At 36.3% G+C, this 18,936-nt stretch overlaps 1 protein-coding gene across 8 annotated transcripts in view; it reads left to right on the forward strand.

Moving 5' to 3' along the window:
• The window catches only part of VPS13B (vacuolar protein sorting 13 homolog B), a 423,643-nt gene that overhangs the window by 60,846 nt on the left and 343,861 nt on the right, over positions 1-18,936 (forward strand). For all 8 annotated transcript variants that reach the window (XM_057366267.1, XM_057366269.1, XM_057366268.1 and 5 more), the window contains exons 11-16: positions 1,372-1,509; positions 2,881-2,968; positions 7,863-8,054; positions 8,640-8,809; positions 11,682-11,876; positions 13,428-13,552. In XM_057366267.1, coding sequence (XP_057222250.1) covers positions 1,372-1,509; positions 2,881-2,968; positions 7,863-8,054; positions 8,640-8,809; positions 11,682-11,876; positions 13,428-13,552 — 908 coding nt within the window. The remainder of the gene's footprint in view (positions 1-1,371; positions 1,510-2,880; positions 2,969-7,862; positions 8,055-8,639; positions 8,810-11,681; positions 11,877-13,427; positions 13,553-18,936) is intronic.

The following is an 18,936-nucleotide window of genomic DNA, read 5'->3' on the forward strand; positions in this document are numbered from 1 at the left end:
TAAAGAGAAAAATTAAGAATATGAAAGAAAATACCAAGTGCCTATATTTATGTAAAATACCTCCTCATCTAGGAAATCATATACTGTGGTATGATGGGGCTGGTTCTTATCTTTCCTCTGTGAGAACATCATGCCTTGGCATCCGTTCTCAGGTGTTTTGCAGTGTCCAAAACACAAAAATATTCTTACACAGCTGCTGAGTATGACATTGGGATTTTAGGGATGCAGTGGGACACACTCCATGTCTRGTGTGCTGCAATGTATACACATAGACTTTCCCAGGAGGAGAGGCTGGGGAGGCAAGGGTGAGCCAAATGTAAAAATGCTGCGCTGGCTGGTTAAGGACAAGGGAGATGTGGTTAGGAATATGGGGGTGGACAGCCACCTTTATCTGTGGCAGCTGASATGGTCAGGTATAAAATCCTGAGAGAATTGATTTTTTTTTTTAGACTGAGTGGGTGGGGGAGCAAGAGTATTTCACATAATCATAGAATATTGTGGGTTGGAATGGACCCAGAAAGAACATCAAGTCCAGGTCTTAAGTGAATCGCCCATATAGGGACTGAACACACTATTGTGGCATTATTAGAGCCATGTCTGACCAAYTGAGCTYATTTACTTTAGAATAGTTGATAAGGGTCATTTGGGGTTTTATTCTTACTCATTTTTCTGCCACTCTCTAGTCCAAGAATTTAAGCAAGTATCTGCTTTATGACAATGGTAATGATAGTACTTGCCTGCTKTCTTTGTGTGCTGCTGTAGTTGTGGAATTGTGTCTTTCATAAAGGTTCTGTCTCTGCCTATTATTGAGAATAGATAGTTGGGAAAAATAAATCTCCTGAATAACTTSTTTCATTAATAACACTTGATAGGAAAGCTGTATTGGTTTCAGAAGGATAGAAGACTAGGAGAAGGCATGTTAAAATATAGATGAAAAAAGAATGGTAATGTAGCAATGAGGTCATGCATGGAAATAATGAATTGTCTTGAAGAGGATAGATACAGCATCTAAAAGGAATGGTCAGCSAGAAATGGAGTATGTAGTGACAAGTTTGTGTATACTGAAGAGCATGGAGCMGGGTTTGGAGCAGTGATGATCTGAGGTTATTTGCTGTTAAAATGCAACTAATGAGCTGCGCAATAGTCATTAGCTCAGGCCATTTTTATTAATCCAAAAATGAGAAATGTGTGGACAGGAACTTGTGTTATACAAATGTAGTAATATCATTGTTTTATCTTCATAATGAAATATGCTCTTGAGAGATGCAACTATGTGTGTGTCATTTGTGTATTGACAGAATTGAAACTGCTCTGTTAACTGGACTGTRTTTTTTTTCCCTCCCCTGCCTTACTTCCTACTGCTTCATGAAGGAGGCATGCTTCTTTAGTTGTGGAGAAAATTTGAGTGTGAAAGGAATGACGTACCTTACCAATTCACTATTTGATTACAGAAGTCCAGAAAATAATAGCATTCGTGCAGAATTTATATTGGATGCAGCTCATCATAAGGTCAGAGAATCACATTTTTCTTATGAAAAAATTTCCAGTGCTCTCTAATAGATTACTTATAATTATCTAGATCTGTGTACAATTAGAGGACTGAGTTCTCTTTACTTTTTCACATTTAACTGAATCTTACTTTGCAGTTGGCCAAAAAAAAAAGTAAATCTGTTTGTGTTAAAAAAAGACACCCATGAAAACCAAGCCAAAAAAGAGGCAAACTGAAAAAAACATACCCAGAAGAAACCTCAAACTCTTCTCCTATCCCAAAAACTGAATTAATGTCATAGTTTCCAAAAGCAGTAACCACAGAACATTTTAAGAGGAAAAGAGACATATGAGAGAATACTAGCAAAAAGTCAAGCTTTACCAGCACCTTATTTTAAACCCAAGCAGTAAGTAGTCTGTAGTCTTCAAACTCAGAAGTGCTGTCAGGTTTGGACAGTGTTAATTTTATTGTTCGTGTCCTATATTTGTCTACTTAGAGAAAATTTTACTAWTTTTGTCTTTTGTGGAGACAAATCTTCAGTCACCTATAGTATCTGTTGTTGTAAATTGTGCAGTAAAACTTTATTCCCTGGTTGTCTGCAATTATTAAAGACAGGTTGCAGTGACCTAGGTGATGCTTTCCAGGTGTGTTCATAGGTGGAGATCTGTGCTATTTATTGTACAGGTAAGCCATGCACAATTTGGAATGTATCTAATTTCCTTTTAATTTAAATTTTWCTCTTTTCACCTTTTTATAACTACTGAAGAAGTGTTAACCTGAAGAATCACATGAAAAAATRAAATTAGTAAAATCACAAGTATGTAAATTCAAACTTTTCCCATAATGTGTTTTRGTTTTAAGCTTTTCTGGATCCTTGGTCTCTCTTCGATGCTTTTATTATTTGCCTGCTCTTTTGGCAAGAGAGAAAGCAGATTTGCTGTGTAATGTATTATATTATGTRTAAATCCCAATGTTGGCATAAGTTTCCTACTGTTGAAAGATAAAACCACAATATTCCTTGAATAACAAAGCCAAATTGAACTGTAATTTTCAGTACATTTATTAGGTTGATGTGTTGCATGCAAGAGGTCAAATAAAGAATATTTACTCCATTAAAGGTACTAATTGACTAGATGTTATTGATGAAGTGGTCAGCATGTCCACAGGAATTATGGATGTGCATTTGTGTGGCCTCAAATGGAAGTTACATTACCTATCAGAAAGGTGAATTCTTTGGGATAACCTCTGTCCTTTGCTTTGATAAGCCTTTCCTTGTGTTGATGCACAAATCCAAACACGAATATATCTCTCTAATACCACTCTATCAGTTGGTAATCTCAAGATTCTTTCCTTATACAGCATTTTCTTTGTTTGCTTTGCTTTGTTGGTAGGAGACGTACACAGAGATAGCTGGAATGCAGAGGTTTGGGGCTTTCTACATGGATTACTTGTACACAATGGAAAGCACCAGTGGCAAAGGTACCTTTTTTCCCTTTGTTTACCCTGATAAATAATAGAAACAAAGACTCTTCATGCCCAGATGGTCCTTGACCAGCTGTCCTCTAACTTACCTTAGGTTTACCATCAGGATCACCATTAAAATGCTTTCATCTTCATTGATGTCTTTGAGGTTAGATGTTTTGGTTAACTGTTGATTGCTGGTATTCTTCCTTTTTTATTTTTCTGTTCACGCATAAGTAATCATAATGATATTTTTATAGGCAGTTGATAACCTGAAAATAATTGTCTTGTAGCAGTGGTGGAATTCATGAAGTATGACGGGCTTTTTTTTTTTTTTTTTTTTTTTTTTTTTTTTTTTTTTTTTTTTTTTTGTAAATTGTTATTGACTTTGCATGCAAAAAAGATCTTTTGAGAAGCCCTGGTTGAAGAATGGGATTGATCATATATTTGGCATAGAAGATGAAAAGGACTATTGTTTTTCTTCTATGAAGAAGAATGCAAGGATGCAAGATGATGTGAAGAATTAATCTTTAAATACATGTATCTGAACAATTTTTTAGCAAATATTAGCGTAGACCATGTGCACACAGATATTGGCCAATTCTAAATAATTTTTGAGATTCCTATCAATTCTTTTCTAAGTCTGAGAAGTGTATTTAATGCAGAAAGTRTATCTACTTTCGTGAGTCAAAAGGTGTGACAAATGAGTTAATCTATGAGCAAGTAACATGTATATATTTTTACACAGATATTCTTATCACTAATTGTGGTGTAATTTCCCCCTCACTCCTCAGAAGACTGTCATCTACAGCAGTTGCTCTGCAGTTTTACTGTCACATTACTACTACTTTGTTCCSCTTCTGTGTATTTATTATTGTGAATACTATTCCTCTGGCTATCTGTTTGGAACTTCTTGCTATTTTGTGACTGAACATCTATCTGTCTTTGCTATATAGTCCAACTCATCTGGGTTGGTTTTCTTTTTTTCATTTCTATTCCTGTGTAAAAAAAAAAATCTCAACTCCTAAAGTTTGATTTTGTTTTCTGGACTTATTGGACATTAAGTCTAAAAGGAAAAGGAAAGAAACTTCCAGTTTCATTAGAAGAGGGAAAATTAAAAAATTAAAAAAAAAAAAAAAGATGCTATTGCCTTTGGTAGTAGAGGCATACACCAGGAAATTGCACAGTTCTTTCCTGACTCTGAGGCTTCCCTCTGTACCATGAGTGGTGTGAAGCTCTGAAAATGTGCAATTAAGGCAAGCTTCTCCTGAAGTCTTCTTCTGGTTTTAATAAAAATATAAATGTTTAATTGCACATTGAACTCTTGGGTAGAGAAGGTAAAACCTCAGGTAAGCGGTATCTCCTTTGAATCTTGTCATAGAAATTTAAATATGCACGGATCATGTRCATGATGAAGAAAAATTGATTTGGTGGAGTATTTTGTCTGGTTTCTCTGAATACATAGGAAATATCTCTTCTTGACTTTTAACTAACCCTTTTCAGAAATTACTGAACTCAGAAACACTTCTTTCTTTTACTCAGGGCAAGGCTACTCGTATTTTCTGACTACATTTTCCCCCTCCTTAGCTTCTCTTCCTTTTCATCCAGAATGCTTTCTCAGAGCCTTGGCTTCTATTTTCTCCATCAGTCACTAGGAAAACACCTCACAAAATGTAGCTTGGCTTCCTGTCAAGTCTCGCTGTGTGATTTTATTTCAGTATTAGTCCTGTAATTTCAGCAACCTAGTAAAATAATGGAATAATTAATTTGTAAATTGCTTAAATGGTTGTTGTTTCTCTAGAGCCAAGAACTTAAAATCTTAAATTTTCAAAGTTTTGTTCCTCAGAGAAACAAATGTGRTGCTTTCTGCTACTTATTTTCTAGCTCATTTTTCCATATTGTGGGTTGAATGCATAGGTGTTAAATAGAACATAAATAGGTGTAAAAGGTTTATTTAAAATGAGGTATTAATACCTGAAGATTTTGAAAAGAATATAAATCTGCTGCATTTTGAATCTGTTGTTTATGTGAAAGTTTACATTTCACTATTTCTTATTTTGGTATAACTATTTTTAATTACAATTAGTGCATACCACATAGCATAAAACCCTAACCCAGCTTAAGTTATAGGAGGCAGTGACTGTGGTTGTAAGATTTTTATCTGTCAAGGCAATTTTGGTTTGACACATTCTTTGCACCTTTAACCTTTCCTGAAGCATAGGATTACTGATTAAACCACAAGTGCCTCCTGGATAACATTAGCCCTCAGGAGTTTCATCTGTCACTTAAAAAAGTGCATTAAWCAATTTCAGTATTTTGAATGAAAGCAAGATAGTCATGCACAGTAGTCTTATTTTGAAATTCTGTCTTTCCCTTCSTTTATTTTTCTGGTTTTTTTTTGCTTCATACTTCAGTGTAAAATGATTTCCCTGAAATGTTATGTAGCCTGTCAGTTCCCTGATCACTGATTTGCATGACCTACAGACCTAGCAGGGCGTKCTGTTGAAATTACCTTTTGTTTGTAATGTGTAATTCTCTATTTTGGTGGCAAGTTTATTATGCAGCACTCATTTTGATATTTTTTGTCAGTTAGAATTAGAGATATGATTTGCAAAGAACTTGAAAACTCAGTGATTGAAAATTGGTTTTCTTTATTATATCCATGAAGTTTCAAGTCACCTGTGGTCATCTACTTCTGTAGAACAAATAGATTTTTTTATCCCATTCTCTTTGCATTTAGTTAGAATTAAGTGGAACTGTTCCAGAAAGTGGTTTGTATAAATTCAGTCACTTGGATATATTATTCATAKACATACAATATACACAAGCAAGTCTGTTTTTTCCCTCTTTGAAAATGTAGGCTGCGACTACTTCTGGCCTTATTATTTTTATGTGATGTTATGGTTTTTACACTTTTTGGTAGTGTTCATCTKAACTGAATACTGTGTAGAATTGGAAGGATAAAAGTACGTGTGCTAACTGCCTATAAAATAAAGTTTTATAGCAGCAGAAGTCTGTATGCTGGGTTTAAAAAAAAATCTTTTTCAGGATTTATTCAAAAGGTTGTGCCTCAGTTCCAGCTGAAGATTTGAATAGTTTTTATAAGGTAGTATCCTTCTGTCCTTTTATCTTTCTTTTATTGTTCCTTTTCTTAGAAGAACAACASACCAAGGGAAGCAAAGGCTATAAATGCTCTCACTGTCAACTTCTATTGGACTTTTAAGGATAAAGTTAATTCTGCTGAGTATATAAGCCTGTAAAGGTTTGCAGAGCACTAGCCCAGCTGTGCATCAAATTTGGTGTAGTCTCTCTTTATTTGAGGACATTTTTTCCTCACCAATGCTTAGAAGCAATGATGTTTTGTAGAGTATGATTTAAGCATAAGGGAAAAAAAGCCCTATCCTTGCTTCCTTTTCTACCAAGCTCAACTTCCCCCAATATAATGACTGTTTTGAATGAGTGCAGTTAAGAGTGCAGTAAAGGAGAGAGRGAAAAGGTTAAATGACTGGGTTCCTCTTGGGCAACCAGAAATCATAGAATTGTTAAGGCTAAAAARGAACCCTTAAGTCATTGAATCCAACTGTTAACCCAACACTGCCATGTTCACCACTGAACTGTGTCCCCAGGTGCCACATTCGTGTATTTTTTGAACACTTCCAGGGATGGTGCTTAGTATACTTTCCTTGACAGCTTGTGCCAGTGCCTGTAGCCTATTTCAGTGAAGAAATTTTTCCCATTATTCAATTGAAACSTCCCCTGGTACAGCTTGAGGCCTCTTATCTTGTAACTTCTTACTTGGGAGAAGAGGCTGCCCTCCTGCCCTTSTGGCACCCTCCTTCCAGGTAGATGTAGTGAGCAATAAGGTTTTCCGTGAGCTCCTTCTCTCCAGGCTAAACCATCCCATCTCCCTCAGCTGCTCCTCATAAGAATTGTGTTCCAGGCTCTTCACAAGCTCCGCTGCCATTCTGTAGTCTCAGAGTCCATTTAATCTTGATGCTTGTTTTGTCACTGTTCATTTATGTAATGGTCAACAAGACATTTAATGTTTAGTGCTTGTGTCAAAACAATGAAGACACTGTCAAAGTGATGATCTGTTAGGAAAAAAAAATCAGACTGAAGTTCTGCAAACTAAATATGTTAGAGAGATAGAGGTATATTTTTACACATTGCATGTAACAGGAAAACTTGAGCTCCTGAAATCTTCATGATTTAACTGAAGAATTTCCATGAAGCATGTTTAAAGAAATAGTCAGCTGATGAGTAGCCTGTATACAGTGCATGTGTGATTTTGGTCTACCTTGTTACCCTACTTTTCATAACTACTTTCTGATCTCTGTTGGCTCTTAAAAAAATCTGAGACATAATGATTAAAGAAATTTTCTTTCTTGCTGCCCATACATCAATGAATAGRTGTAAATGTGAATGGAAGGAAGGGTTTATCTTAGTTGTCAGTCTAGTTCTTCTAGCCTTGTCAAGGCAGCCAACCTTTCAAGGGCCCAGATTTGTCATGTCTTTGCAGCACACCTTTTCCTTGATTATTTCAGATGGATATCTTTGTGACAAGCTGTAGAAAGTTCTGAACACCACAGCTGTCACTGACACATGGGGTTAAGTTGCCATAGAAATTTTGACACCTCCAAGGAGTCCCAAATTTGAGAAATGGAAGGGTTCCTAAATTGTACTCTTCTTGGAGGCAAGGCAGAAATTTGCTCTGTTTGCTCTGCATTTAACATGAATAATCTTGTTATAACCTGTGAAAGCAGTTATTGTATSTTTGTGTGTTATATTTGCATTGTTATATTTTTCAGTGTATTTGCAAGTCTGTGATCACAGGATTTGAAACAGAAGTAGCTGATAAAAAGTGTTACTATGTCCAATTGTTAACTGTAACTTTTTATAAAACTTCTTGCAGTTTCTGGGAATCAGCAAGACCTTTCTTCAGTAAAGAGTGAAGATTTTGGAAATGTTCAGGAGATGTCTACAAAAAGCCTCATTGTGGGTCCACTCAATCTTCGATTGGATAGCAGCGCAGTACACAGRATAATGAAAATGATAGTTTGTGCTCTGGAACACGAATACGAGCCRTATAGCAGAACTAAGCCAGGTTTGCTCCTATTGCATATACACAAATATACAGAACTAAACCAGATTGCATTTAGTGCTCTTGAAATTGCAGCTTTCAAATAGTTAAATCTCCAGACCTGCTGGGGATTTTGTGAGTCTGAAGAGCAAAATGTAAAAGGAAGGTAAAATGAATCACAATATCCCCATCAGTGTTGGATATACCTCTGAGACAATTTCAGACACTTTGAATCATGAGCCTAATGTTGAGTAAGAATGGCTTGTTTCATTGTTGACTAGCTTTATTTTGGATTCTTGGAAAAGAAAGAATTCCTRTTGATACTTACTAGTTTGAAATAATAGTCTTACAGGATGAAAATGTATGTAAACAARTTATGGTAAGCTGTTGAGATGAGTTTCTGAGAGCAATGCCGATTTCAAGTAAGGCAAATCCAGGTATTATTGCATTTGGCCTTAGGTAGAACTAGTGTGGAATAACATTATTAACTATGAAGGAGTGGGGGTCAGCTTTGCTTTTTTTGCTAGTTGCTAGGCATTTCTGAAACATCAACTGTAGGACACATTTTATGTGTTTCAATGRCACATATGTAATCTTGATTTATTGCAGATATTATGGATGGAAATAGAGCTATGCCGAGCTCAGAAGAAATAGCATCACTGGAGGAATACATTCCCACTCGACTTACRACATTCACTATTCTTAAGTGTACAATTATAATCCCTGTGGCAGAATTCAATTTGCTAGACCACTTGCTACCCATAATCATGGGTGAGAAGGTATGTATGCACAGATAATTATTCAGTCCTTTATACATGCTCCTATGGAGCATGTGCTCCATATAGCCATAATTTTTTTACTGGCCTGTAATTCCATGTACTGGATCTATCACTGACTTCTGAATTAGTTTGGTGCTGGTGAGCGTTGAGATACCTCAGTGGTGTCTGACTAGTTAGACTTGAAAACTCAAGGTGTTGTATATGGATAGGAAAAATAATTTTGAATAGAAAGGATTTTAAAGCATCAAACAAATGAAAAAGTAGTAGCTCWGATCTTTTGAGCAGAAGAGTACCTGTTCTAGAGGTCTTCACAAACTTGGTAAAGCCTGAAATCTTTTAATACTTTGGTTCAGTAGAGACTACATAGATGGTAACAAATGGCTCTGTGCTAGTTCCAGACAGGATGTCAGAAGGACTTGGGTGTTTAACAGCTGGGTGACTACCTCAGAGAACCAGAAATTTCCTAACAGGCCTCATTTGTTTTATCTTTTGGATAATAGTATAGTGGCAGCTAAAGAATTCTGTACCGGTTTTATTCTTATAGGTCTCTTTCTTCAATATGTAAGGCTGAGGTACTGTAGGGGTGAATCTGTGGCTTGTAATGAAGACTTGCAGTAGGTTTATCTCTCCTGCCAGAGGCTGGAAGGTGTTTGATGGATAAAAGAAGGAGTGGGAAGAAGAGCAATCCCCATCAATTCTTGAATTACATTTCTAGGAATTTTTGGCCAATATTTCATCTGCTAGGCTGAGAGAGCTCTAGTAACTCATCCTGAAGAAGAAAATGCTTTGAGGARACCTCATTGTGGCTTTTCAGTACCTGAAGGAGGCTTCTAAAAAGGAGGGAGAGGGAGTTTTGTACAAGTAGATAATGATAGAACAAGGGACAACGGTTTTAAACCAAGGCAGATCAAATTTAGGTTAGATGTGATGAAGAAAWTTTTTATTCAGAGGGTGATGAAGCACAGGTTGTTCAGAGAGCTTTTCCCTTTTTAACACTTTTTAATACATTGCACTTCATAATGTGATGGGTTGTGGTGCTTTTCACCTTATGGGCATGGGCAGATGGTATTTTTATAATGGGAGAACCATCCTATGTTTGTTGTAGGTTTGAGGCAAAGAAGTTGAATTTCAGTGAACTTTTTGGTTGGTGTAGTCATTACTTGGAGTCTCAATTTACTTTTCTTGAATAAAGCCAAGCGTATTTAAAATAATATTTTTGAATTTCAGATTTAAAATCATACATATGTATGATTTGTACTTTGTACTTTTTGTCCTGTTTTGATGCAAATTTAATAAATTTTTTAGATCTATTGTGTAATTTGGATTGGAAAAGATGTTTGGAGGTGTGCTCCAGGAATTCAATATCGAGGTCAAAGCAAGAGCAGGTTGCTCCAGGGGTCGTTCTGTCAGGTTCTGAATTAGCATCTCTTCTGTGTCCCTTTTCCCTGTACCCTCCCAGTAGTAGCAGTAGACAGCAGTAGGATCCTGCTTGTCCTTCTCCAGACTGAATGACTTCAGTTGTCTCTGCTTCTCCTGAGACAGAGATCATGTGGCCCAACCCCATAACCGCCTCATTTCCAATGAACTTCTTTTGGTATGACCACGTCCAATCTGTGCTGGATGCAGTACTCCATTTTAATGGGTACTATAAAAAATAGATTTGGATGTCTAAAATTGCTGTGTTTATTTTCTATGGAATGGCATCTTCTTTTGCTGAAATATCTGGCATGACTGTGAATACATAGAAGATGACTTTGTAAAGGCTAGATCAGCATGAGATTATGATGGTSATTGTGCTTTGGAGTGATAAAAATGTAAACAAATATTTTTATAGGATTAAATACTTTGACTTTGCATATTTGTGTAGCAGGTTGACCTCAGCCAGCTGCCAGATGCTTCCCCAGCTGTTCTCACTCCCCCTCCTCGACAGAGCAGAGGGGGAGAGAATGGGACTGRCCAGGGTAGAGGGGAGATCACTTACCAATTACCAGTATGAGCAAAACAAACTTGACTTGGGGCAATTAATTTAACTTATTGCTAAGAATCCAAATAACATATATCCCATCTCCCCTTTTTTCCTTCAGACTCAATTTCACTACATTCCCTGACTCTCTGACCTCCTACCYCACAACAGAGCGGGGTGGGGAATAAATGGGAGATGGGGTTCAGTCTGTAACAGCTGATCTCTGCCACTCCCTCATTCCTGCACTGTTCTGCCTGAGTGCAAATCCCTCCTGCAGGCTGTAGGCTTGAAGAAAAATCTGCTCCAGTGTGGGSTCTCCTCAAGGCTGCAGTRCCCTTCAGGGTGTATCCACCTGCTCCASCAYGGGCCCTTCATGGGCTGCAGTGTGGATGTCTGCTTTTGTGTTGTCTCTTTTATGGGCTGCAAGACAATCTYTGCTCTGGTACCTGGAGCACCACTGCCTCCTCCTCCTTCTCTGACCTTGCTTTTCATACTGTTTATCACTTCTTTTTTGAGTCGGTGCAGYTTGTGTTGTGATGGTTTAGTCCATTTTTAAATCTGCTTGGCTGAGGGGCTCAGCTGTGCCCTGTGATGGGGCCATTGCAGCGCTGGCTAGAACGGGCTGAACCTGGCCCAGGACAGGCCCAGTGTCCCCTCACAGAGTCTGTCCCTGCATGGCCAGCACCTGGACACCTGCACCCAAGACAATTCTGGAGAAAAAGTCAATCATTTTTAAACTTCAAAAAAATATTTTGGAAAAATTTGAGGATTCATAGTATTACGCCGTGGTATCCGTAAATAGTTTATTACAGGTAGATTTGCTTGTGTATGTGGGTAAGAGCATAAAGATAGGATAAATAATACATCTGCAGTATAATTATGACAYGGTTTTTTTCCTTCCTCCCCTAGAACTTAAGTGGACTGTTAAATGCTTCAGGTTTCCAGCCCCTGCGGCCTTTACCTTCCATCCGAATTTTGGTGGATAAGGTTAACCTGGAGCACTCAGTGCCSATGTACGCTGAGCAGCTGGTGCACGTGGTCAGCAGCCTTGGCCAGCCATCCGACAACCTGCTTCATTACTGTTACTCACACTGCTACCTGAAGGTAAATGAGAGCTAGAGAAGTGTTTCCTACTGCACTGTGCTGAGGACAAGATCATATACCTGTAGTTAATCCTAAGCATTGGCAGGTTTCCTGTAAGAATGTTTTCAGCTAATCTAAAAGGCCACAGCGTAAACACATTTCACAGAACTTTGTTGTTTGGGATTGCTCCTTCTGACTTGAGCCAAGTGTTTTGTAATATGCACAGAGAACTTTATATGAGGAAACTGCCAGTTGAAGCCCTGAGGTCCTTGTGACAAGATCAACTTAAAATAATTCATAAAGAAACCTTTTTTCCTCATCTGAGATAATGCTCATATGATAGATTGCTGCAAAATACACTTAGGAACTTGATGGGAAGTTAGGAAGAAAAGACATCACTACTAGCAGTATTGAAAGGGCAAAACCATCATAGTGAAGACATGCAACCAAAAACTGTTAAACAATTTAATTGTTTTTCATTATAAGAGGAGAGATCTCTTAATGTTCTCAAGAGTGTGTTATGTGAGAGGAGTTCTTATTATGAGGCTGGGGGGAAGCTTAAGATACGGAAAACTATTTTGAGATTGTTTAGTTGCCATCTGCTCTGAGGAGGTATTTTAAAACAGGCCTGTCCAGCCTTTTAGGATGTGCTCAGGCAGCTTAGTAGCACCTTTTGGATGCTACTAAAATGTAGATATTTATTACTACTGCTGTTAATTTTACTCAGTTTTTCAGTTAYCTATTTACTTTCATGCTGATATCTTAAAAAGAATTTAATTATTTAAGGCTTCATTATCAACATACAAGAAACTATTACAGAATTGCATGGCAAGCTTTAAGTTTTCTGGGTAACCTATTTACCGTCTGTCACATTCAGAGTGATTGGAATTGCAGTACTGCAAGTCATCTCTATGTTTTCCAGTTTGAGAGGATTTTTTTTTTCTCTATAGAAAACCTTTTAGYAGCAGAATTTGTCTATCAGCTTTGAGTTTTAAAGGGTTTATTTGCTAGCTTTAATATTGTCTGAAGTGTTAAAAGGCAACTCTACAACAGTTTGCCATATTGAACAGGGAAAAATCATAAAGAATTCTTTTGACGAATCTTTCTTTAGATAGGCTCTTACTAAGAAARAAAGCTTTGAAGGGAAGCTTCAAATCTTCAGTCTAATTTCCATAAATACCACTCTTTGATACCAGTGGATACCAGTGTTATTATAATTACTGAAAGTGATTTTACTTTATATGAAAGATGGTATGCAGTCTGCATGTTTAAAGGATACAGCCCAAAGTATTTTAATTGAAAAACTGTAATTCAGCATTTTTAAAAATTCTCCAGAGCATAGTTAACACCTTTTGAGTGAGGAAAATAYTGTTATATGTGTTCCTGTTAGGGCATTATTTGAGGCAGATTTTTTTAGCTGTATTTGTGTGTGGGGAAAAGGAATTATCTAAAAACAATACACAATTTATTTAATATTTAGTGAGCATATTTATAAATGCATATGTTAAAAAAATCTCAAAAGTAATCTAATCATGTGATTATATACTATTTGTCCAACTGATTTTTTTCCAGATATTTGGTTTTCAAGCAGCGCTGACTTCTTTGGACAGTAAAGGATTATACTGCATCCCTGTTTCAGTTATCCCCTCATTCAGTACTGCTGTTTATGGCAAGCTGGTCAAGTTCCCCAAATATTGGTGAGCATTAAGCCTGTACAGTGTGTTTGTCACGTACACAATTACTTTTGCATTTCTGATGAGTAATTTAAAAATGCCAAGCTTTATATATCCCTAAACTTCTCTGTCWCTTCTATCATATTCTTACATCTGTTATTATGAATTAGTTTTTAAGGATTCCTGTCAATACATATTTTAGACCCTTGTTTGGCTGAGAGAAGTGGAGCTTGATGCTAATAACGCCAAGGTCATGGGTTCAATCCCTGTGTGGGCCGTTCACTTAGGATCAATGATCCCTGTGGGTCCCTTCCAGCCCAGCATATTCTGTGATACAGAAGCCTTGTAGTGAAGGGCTTTCTTCTAGACCTTGTAGGTTTCTGGAACCAGTTACCATTCTTTCTTGAGCTGGTACAAAAGCTGAAGTTACACACTGGTGGCAACGTTCATGTTTTTAACTGAATAGGTCAGTTTTTTTCTTTTTTAAACTCAATCAAATAAGAAGCAGCAAACTGGGGGGCTAAAACACCCAAACATCCCAACCTCACAATGTTTCTACTGCACTTTTATGTGCTTCTCATTACAGTTGGAAGTGTTTCAACACTGTGATCAGATATTTAAACTGTTTGTAGTAGTGCAGATGTTAAATACAAATATTTTCCTCTGAAAACAGTTCTGTACTTTATTATGAAATGAGCTGTGTATTTTTTTTTTTTACCCTTAAATGCCATGGAAACTCAGTGTCCAAATTTATCTCTACAGTTCAAACCTTGTGATCATAAATGTCAGTATGTAATAGTTCATATTAATAGGCTGCATTTATAAAAACTTTTGAGGAAAATTCATTTTGGCAATACTTTGGACTAGGTATTAGTTTTCTTTATTCCTCATTTTGAGCAGTAGCTGTCTGTAGTACTACTTTATGACTGAACCAATGCAAAAAATTTACATAAAATGACAACATAATAAAAAAGTGTGTTAACGTATTATGTACTTTGACTTCAAATGTTGTRTTGTATAGCTAATTTGTAAGATACATTTATTTGTGTAACCGTAATGGATTATAAAAAAAAGAAACTACATCTATGATTGTTCTTAGTGTCATGTGAAGAATTTACTAATTTTTCTCTCACCACCTGTCGATATAAATGTAAATGGGTTTTAGCATTATCYGCACACCACCAGGTGGTAGCAGCCTAACTGACTCTGTCATATTTTGTATCAATAGTTTACRAAAGTATTCATGATTTCAAAGTAATTGCTGTTATGTTGTAGCATTTTGCTGAAAAATAAATGTTTCCAGGATACACATAATCAGTAGTATTCAGAGTACTTCAGGACTTTACAATTGACAGSCTTTCATTACCTTATCTGACATTTAATACTAAACTCTGGTTAGTAATCCTGGTTAGCAAGCTGTAGGAATAAATTGGTGTTGAATGGCAAACTTAAATTTCTTCACTATATTATAAACCTCATGTTTAGTTGCGCAAAATCAAAAAAAATATTTTACAGATGATTTTTTTAATAAATCTGTCATCTGACAAGTTCATGGTGTTCAAGTGCTGCTTCTTTCTCATTAGTGTGCTTGTACTTTTCTGTGTGTGCTTGTCCTCACTGCATTCCATCTCTTGTTCACTCACACTTGCTTTCGTTGTGCTTTTTCTCGTGCACTGCTTCACATTTGCCCTCATGCTCTGTCTCGTGCTTCTGGTCTTGCCCTTGAATTCTCACTCTTGTGCATTCTTGGATTCTGTTGTGAAATCTGCCTCTCTCTCATGTTCTTTGTCTTTTAAAAATGCATTTTATTGCAACACATGCCCAGCTTGAAAGAGCTGTAGTTTTGGGGAGTGGAGGCAGGGGAATGGTCCTGCCTTAAAACAGCAAACAATCTATTGGCATTTGTTAGACCAATTGTTACACCACTTATTGTGGTCTAGTGTGTTTTAATAGTTTTCTCACTTTTATGATCTCTATCTGTGGCTTATTTATTAATGAAATAAAAAACTTGATAAAATGAACTTATTCCAACAATTTATCTAAACTAAGCAACACCAATTTGTGAGTAATAAAGTAGAAAAACAAATGAGTACAGCAGCAGCCTGGTTAAATGAAGTGTAGTTTGAAGTGAATAAAACTCCAGATGAAATGCATCAAATAGCACTTCAGCTAAATCGAAATCAGCGTGAAGACTGAGAGCTTCATTGAAGTCATGCAGTGAGTGAGAATTAGTCTGGTAGGATAACCTGGTAATGTCATTAAACTTAAATTCAGTCCTCCCTCCCAAATTATACCACCTGCTTTATTTGGATTTGTGGATTTCACATTCCAGAGTTTCTTAAAGTACACACATCTGATGCTACATGTGTTCTTCTATTTCTCTGTAGAAAATATATACCACAGACCATACCTTTTAAAAACAAAGACATTTTATGAACTGTTATGGAATCCCTTAGGTAGTATGTTTTGAGTTAGCAGTGAAAATCTCAACTTTATTTCTGACATAAATCAGTAGAATAGGTTTCTTTTCTAGTTTCAGTACAATAATCTCAAAATGTTGTATATAGTGTATGAAATACTATAGTAATATTAATTTTTAAGGCTAGTTGATAAACATTAGCAGGATATTTTAACAGATAACATTTTAACAGTGTCAGCATAGTAAATTCCAGTAAATAACCATAAATAGCCATAAAATRCTGTTTTGTTTACCTATTAGATTCATGTCTCTTTTAATTTCAGTTAATACACTTTCTTCGTATAAAAGAAATGTGCACAAACTCACTAATTAACTAAGTCTTGGGCATCTTTTAGATTGCATAGCTAATCTGTTTTTRTTGGAAAGTACAAACCATCTGGTCTTTTGTTTTTGTCAAAAGTAACAAGATGCAAAATACAATGCTCATGTCAATATTTTACAACTGCTTTATGTAGTGTTGCRTGCCAGATTGTAAAGCAGCTTTCAGAGCTTTCAGGAGGATGTCTAAAAYCAGCTGAGAATTAGCAGAATATGGTTAAAAGCCTAGAGTGAATGACAACAATGTTTATTGCCAAACAGAAATCTTGAGAAGAATTAGTTGATTTTCTTTTATTCTTTYGGCCGCAATGTCTGTGGTAACAGATGAGGTAATCTGCTGTGAGACACTTTAGTGTTCTAACCCTCTATCACTGGTAAAATGCCACTTCATTATACTTCTGAAGAATGTGTAATTAACTTTACAGAATATAGGTTCTTGATAGCCTCCCTTTTATTTTTCTGGTACCTGACTCATAGTGAAGTGTCCCCTGTATATTTTGAGCTAATAYCAGTCTAGTTATGTTGCTATTTTATTGCCTTTTTTAACCTGTCTACTCAGGTTCCAGACTCTTGTTTTTCTTTATCAGTTATGTAGGAAGGTTTTCAGTTGCTGTCTCCCCCTGTGACAGATTTTGAGACTCTGAGCTCTAGTAGAATAAAGTTATAAATGAAGATGACATGATTATTCGTGATTCCTTTCTATTTGGCTTCTTGGTCCTGGAGTCTCCTTTCAAGAGATCTGTTTCCCTGATAGTTGAGTCCCCTCTTTATTTTTGAGACCAGAGCAATAGCTGTTGGTTTGCCCTCTTCAAGGAAGCACCAGTACAGAGTTGACTAACAGCTAGTCATGTTAAGTTTGAGTGTGTGAATTAAACTTTTATAAAGAGGTTGAGATCTTCTGGGTAAATTATTATCTAGGACTTCATGGTCTGCACTTGAATTCTTAGTCCAGGGCATTTAATTGATTGTTCTTGGGTTCTCTTTATTKTATCAGAACAAAAATCTTGAACAGAAAATTGCAATTAGATGTCACTAATTAGTTGAAAAACAAAAAMTAGTCTTTCAGATACTAAATAGGTACAATTTCTGGAAAGATTCTTTCTTTTGAGCTATTCTCTGCAGTCTGTCTTAAGAAATAAATTTCAGCTTAAATATATGCAGTGTGCTAATCTCCATCAAGCTTCATCTTTCTGATGAGGAAGGATTTTGGTAAAAGGAGATTTGATTTGTGTTGGCATTGTAATTTCATTTCTTCAGTGTTTTTATTGAAGTGCTATTGACAAAAAGGTGACAAAAGTTTAAACTTTGCTCTGCTGTTAAAGGCAGTAACATGTATCAAATGCTGGGCACCTGAATTGCCCAGAGATCTGTCACTTGTTTCATTTGTGAAAGCTGTGCATTACAGACATGACATAGTTATTTTATTAATATTTGCATGTGTAGTTCTGAAAGATCACTTCAGAAATTTCAATGCAGTGCTCTTCACATGGAATAAATATGTGTATTTTCTGTAGGTTCTTTTTATGAACTCTTGAGAATGTTTATATAGTGTAGCTGCTCTTMTATTTCAACACAGATTGAACTGTAAAGGTAAACATTTTCTGTGTCCTTAGAATCTGCTGCGTTTATAGTAGATTGGCACATAAGGTTATAATTGCCTTTTGGTTAACTATTATKCAAAGATTTTGAGAAATATACTTTGCCACCAACCTGAACATCATMATTTTGTTTTCTTACCTGACTTCTTCACTTCGATTTTGTCATTGTATAGTTGTGAAATGGCTGCTTTGTAACATAATTTAGTTTATCTTTTATTTTCTAACTTTAATATTAGCATTACAAAAGCTGAGGATTCTAACTCCCTCGTTACTACTGTATAGGTTTTTGCTCAAATTTTTGTTATTATGGAGGTGTTTGTATTTTTATATAGCTTTACTTCCATTTTCTTCTGTCATGTGTCCCCTTACAAGTCAAACATCCCTCTCTTAATCAAAGCCTGGTATGCCATACAAGTGTATTCATATTGCTAGAATTAATTGTTAGGCTCTTTACACAATTAAGTAAGGTCATTATAGGATCTAGTCAGGATGTGCACCTGCTCATGTCTGCTTTAGGGGTGATCTWGTAAATACCACATGCATTTAGTGGTATCCCTATGAATTGACCCGAGAGACAGCAATTCACRTTGATCTGCAAGCAGAGTGGTAGATGAAGATCCAGCTTCTTACACAGTAAAAAGTTATTTAGCAACAGAATTAGGTTCTGCTGACATAGCTTTTGTYACCAAGGTACTACTGTGATGACAGTAGGAGATTTTAGGATTTGCTGCTCACCTAAGAGAGGATTAAAAGTATATAATGGGGAATCRGATGAACTGGTTTTGCCACTTTTTTGATTATAACATCTTTGCACAGCATGTCCAGTGGGGTCATCTGCTTAGAACTAAAAATCACAGTAGATTTGTGAGCTTGAGAGTCACAAGATGTAGCTGCATGAGGTTCAGTGCAGTTGTGCTAGTAAGAGGCAAGCAGATCCTCCTGGCAGGTAACACAGAGCCAGATATCCACAAACTGTGAGCATTAGATCATAAGTCTAGGAAGTTTTCCAATAA

This window comes from Malurus melanocephalus, unplaced genomic scaffold (genome assembly GCF_030028575.1).
Source record: "Malurus melanocephalus ecotype Western Australia unplaced genomic scaffold, MMel_1.1 scaffold_62, whole genome shotgun sequence".
Lineage (NCBI taxonomy): Eukaryota > Metazoa > Chordata > Aves > Passeriformes > Maluridae > Malurus > Malurus melanocephalus.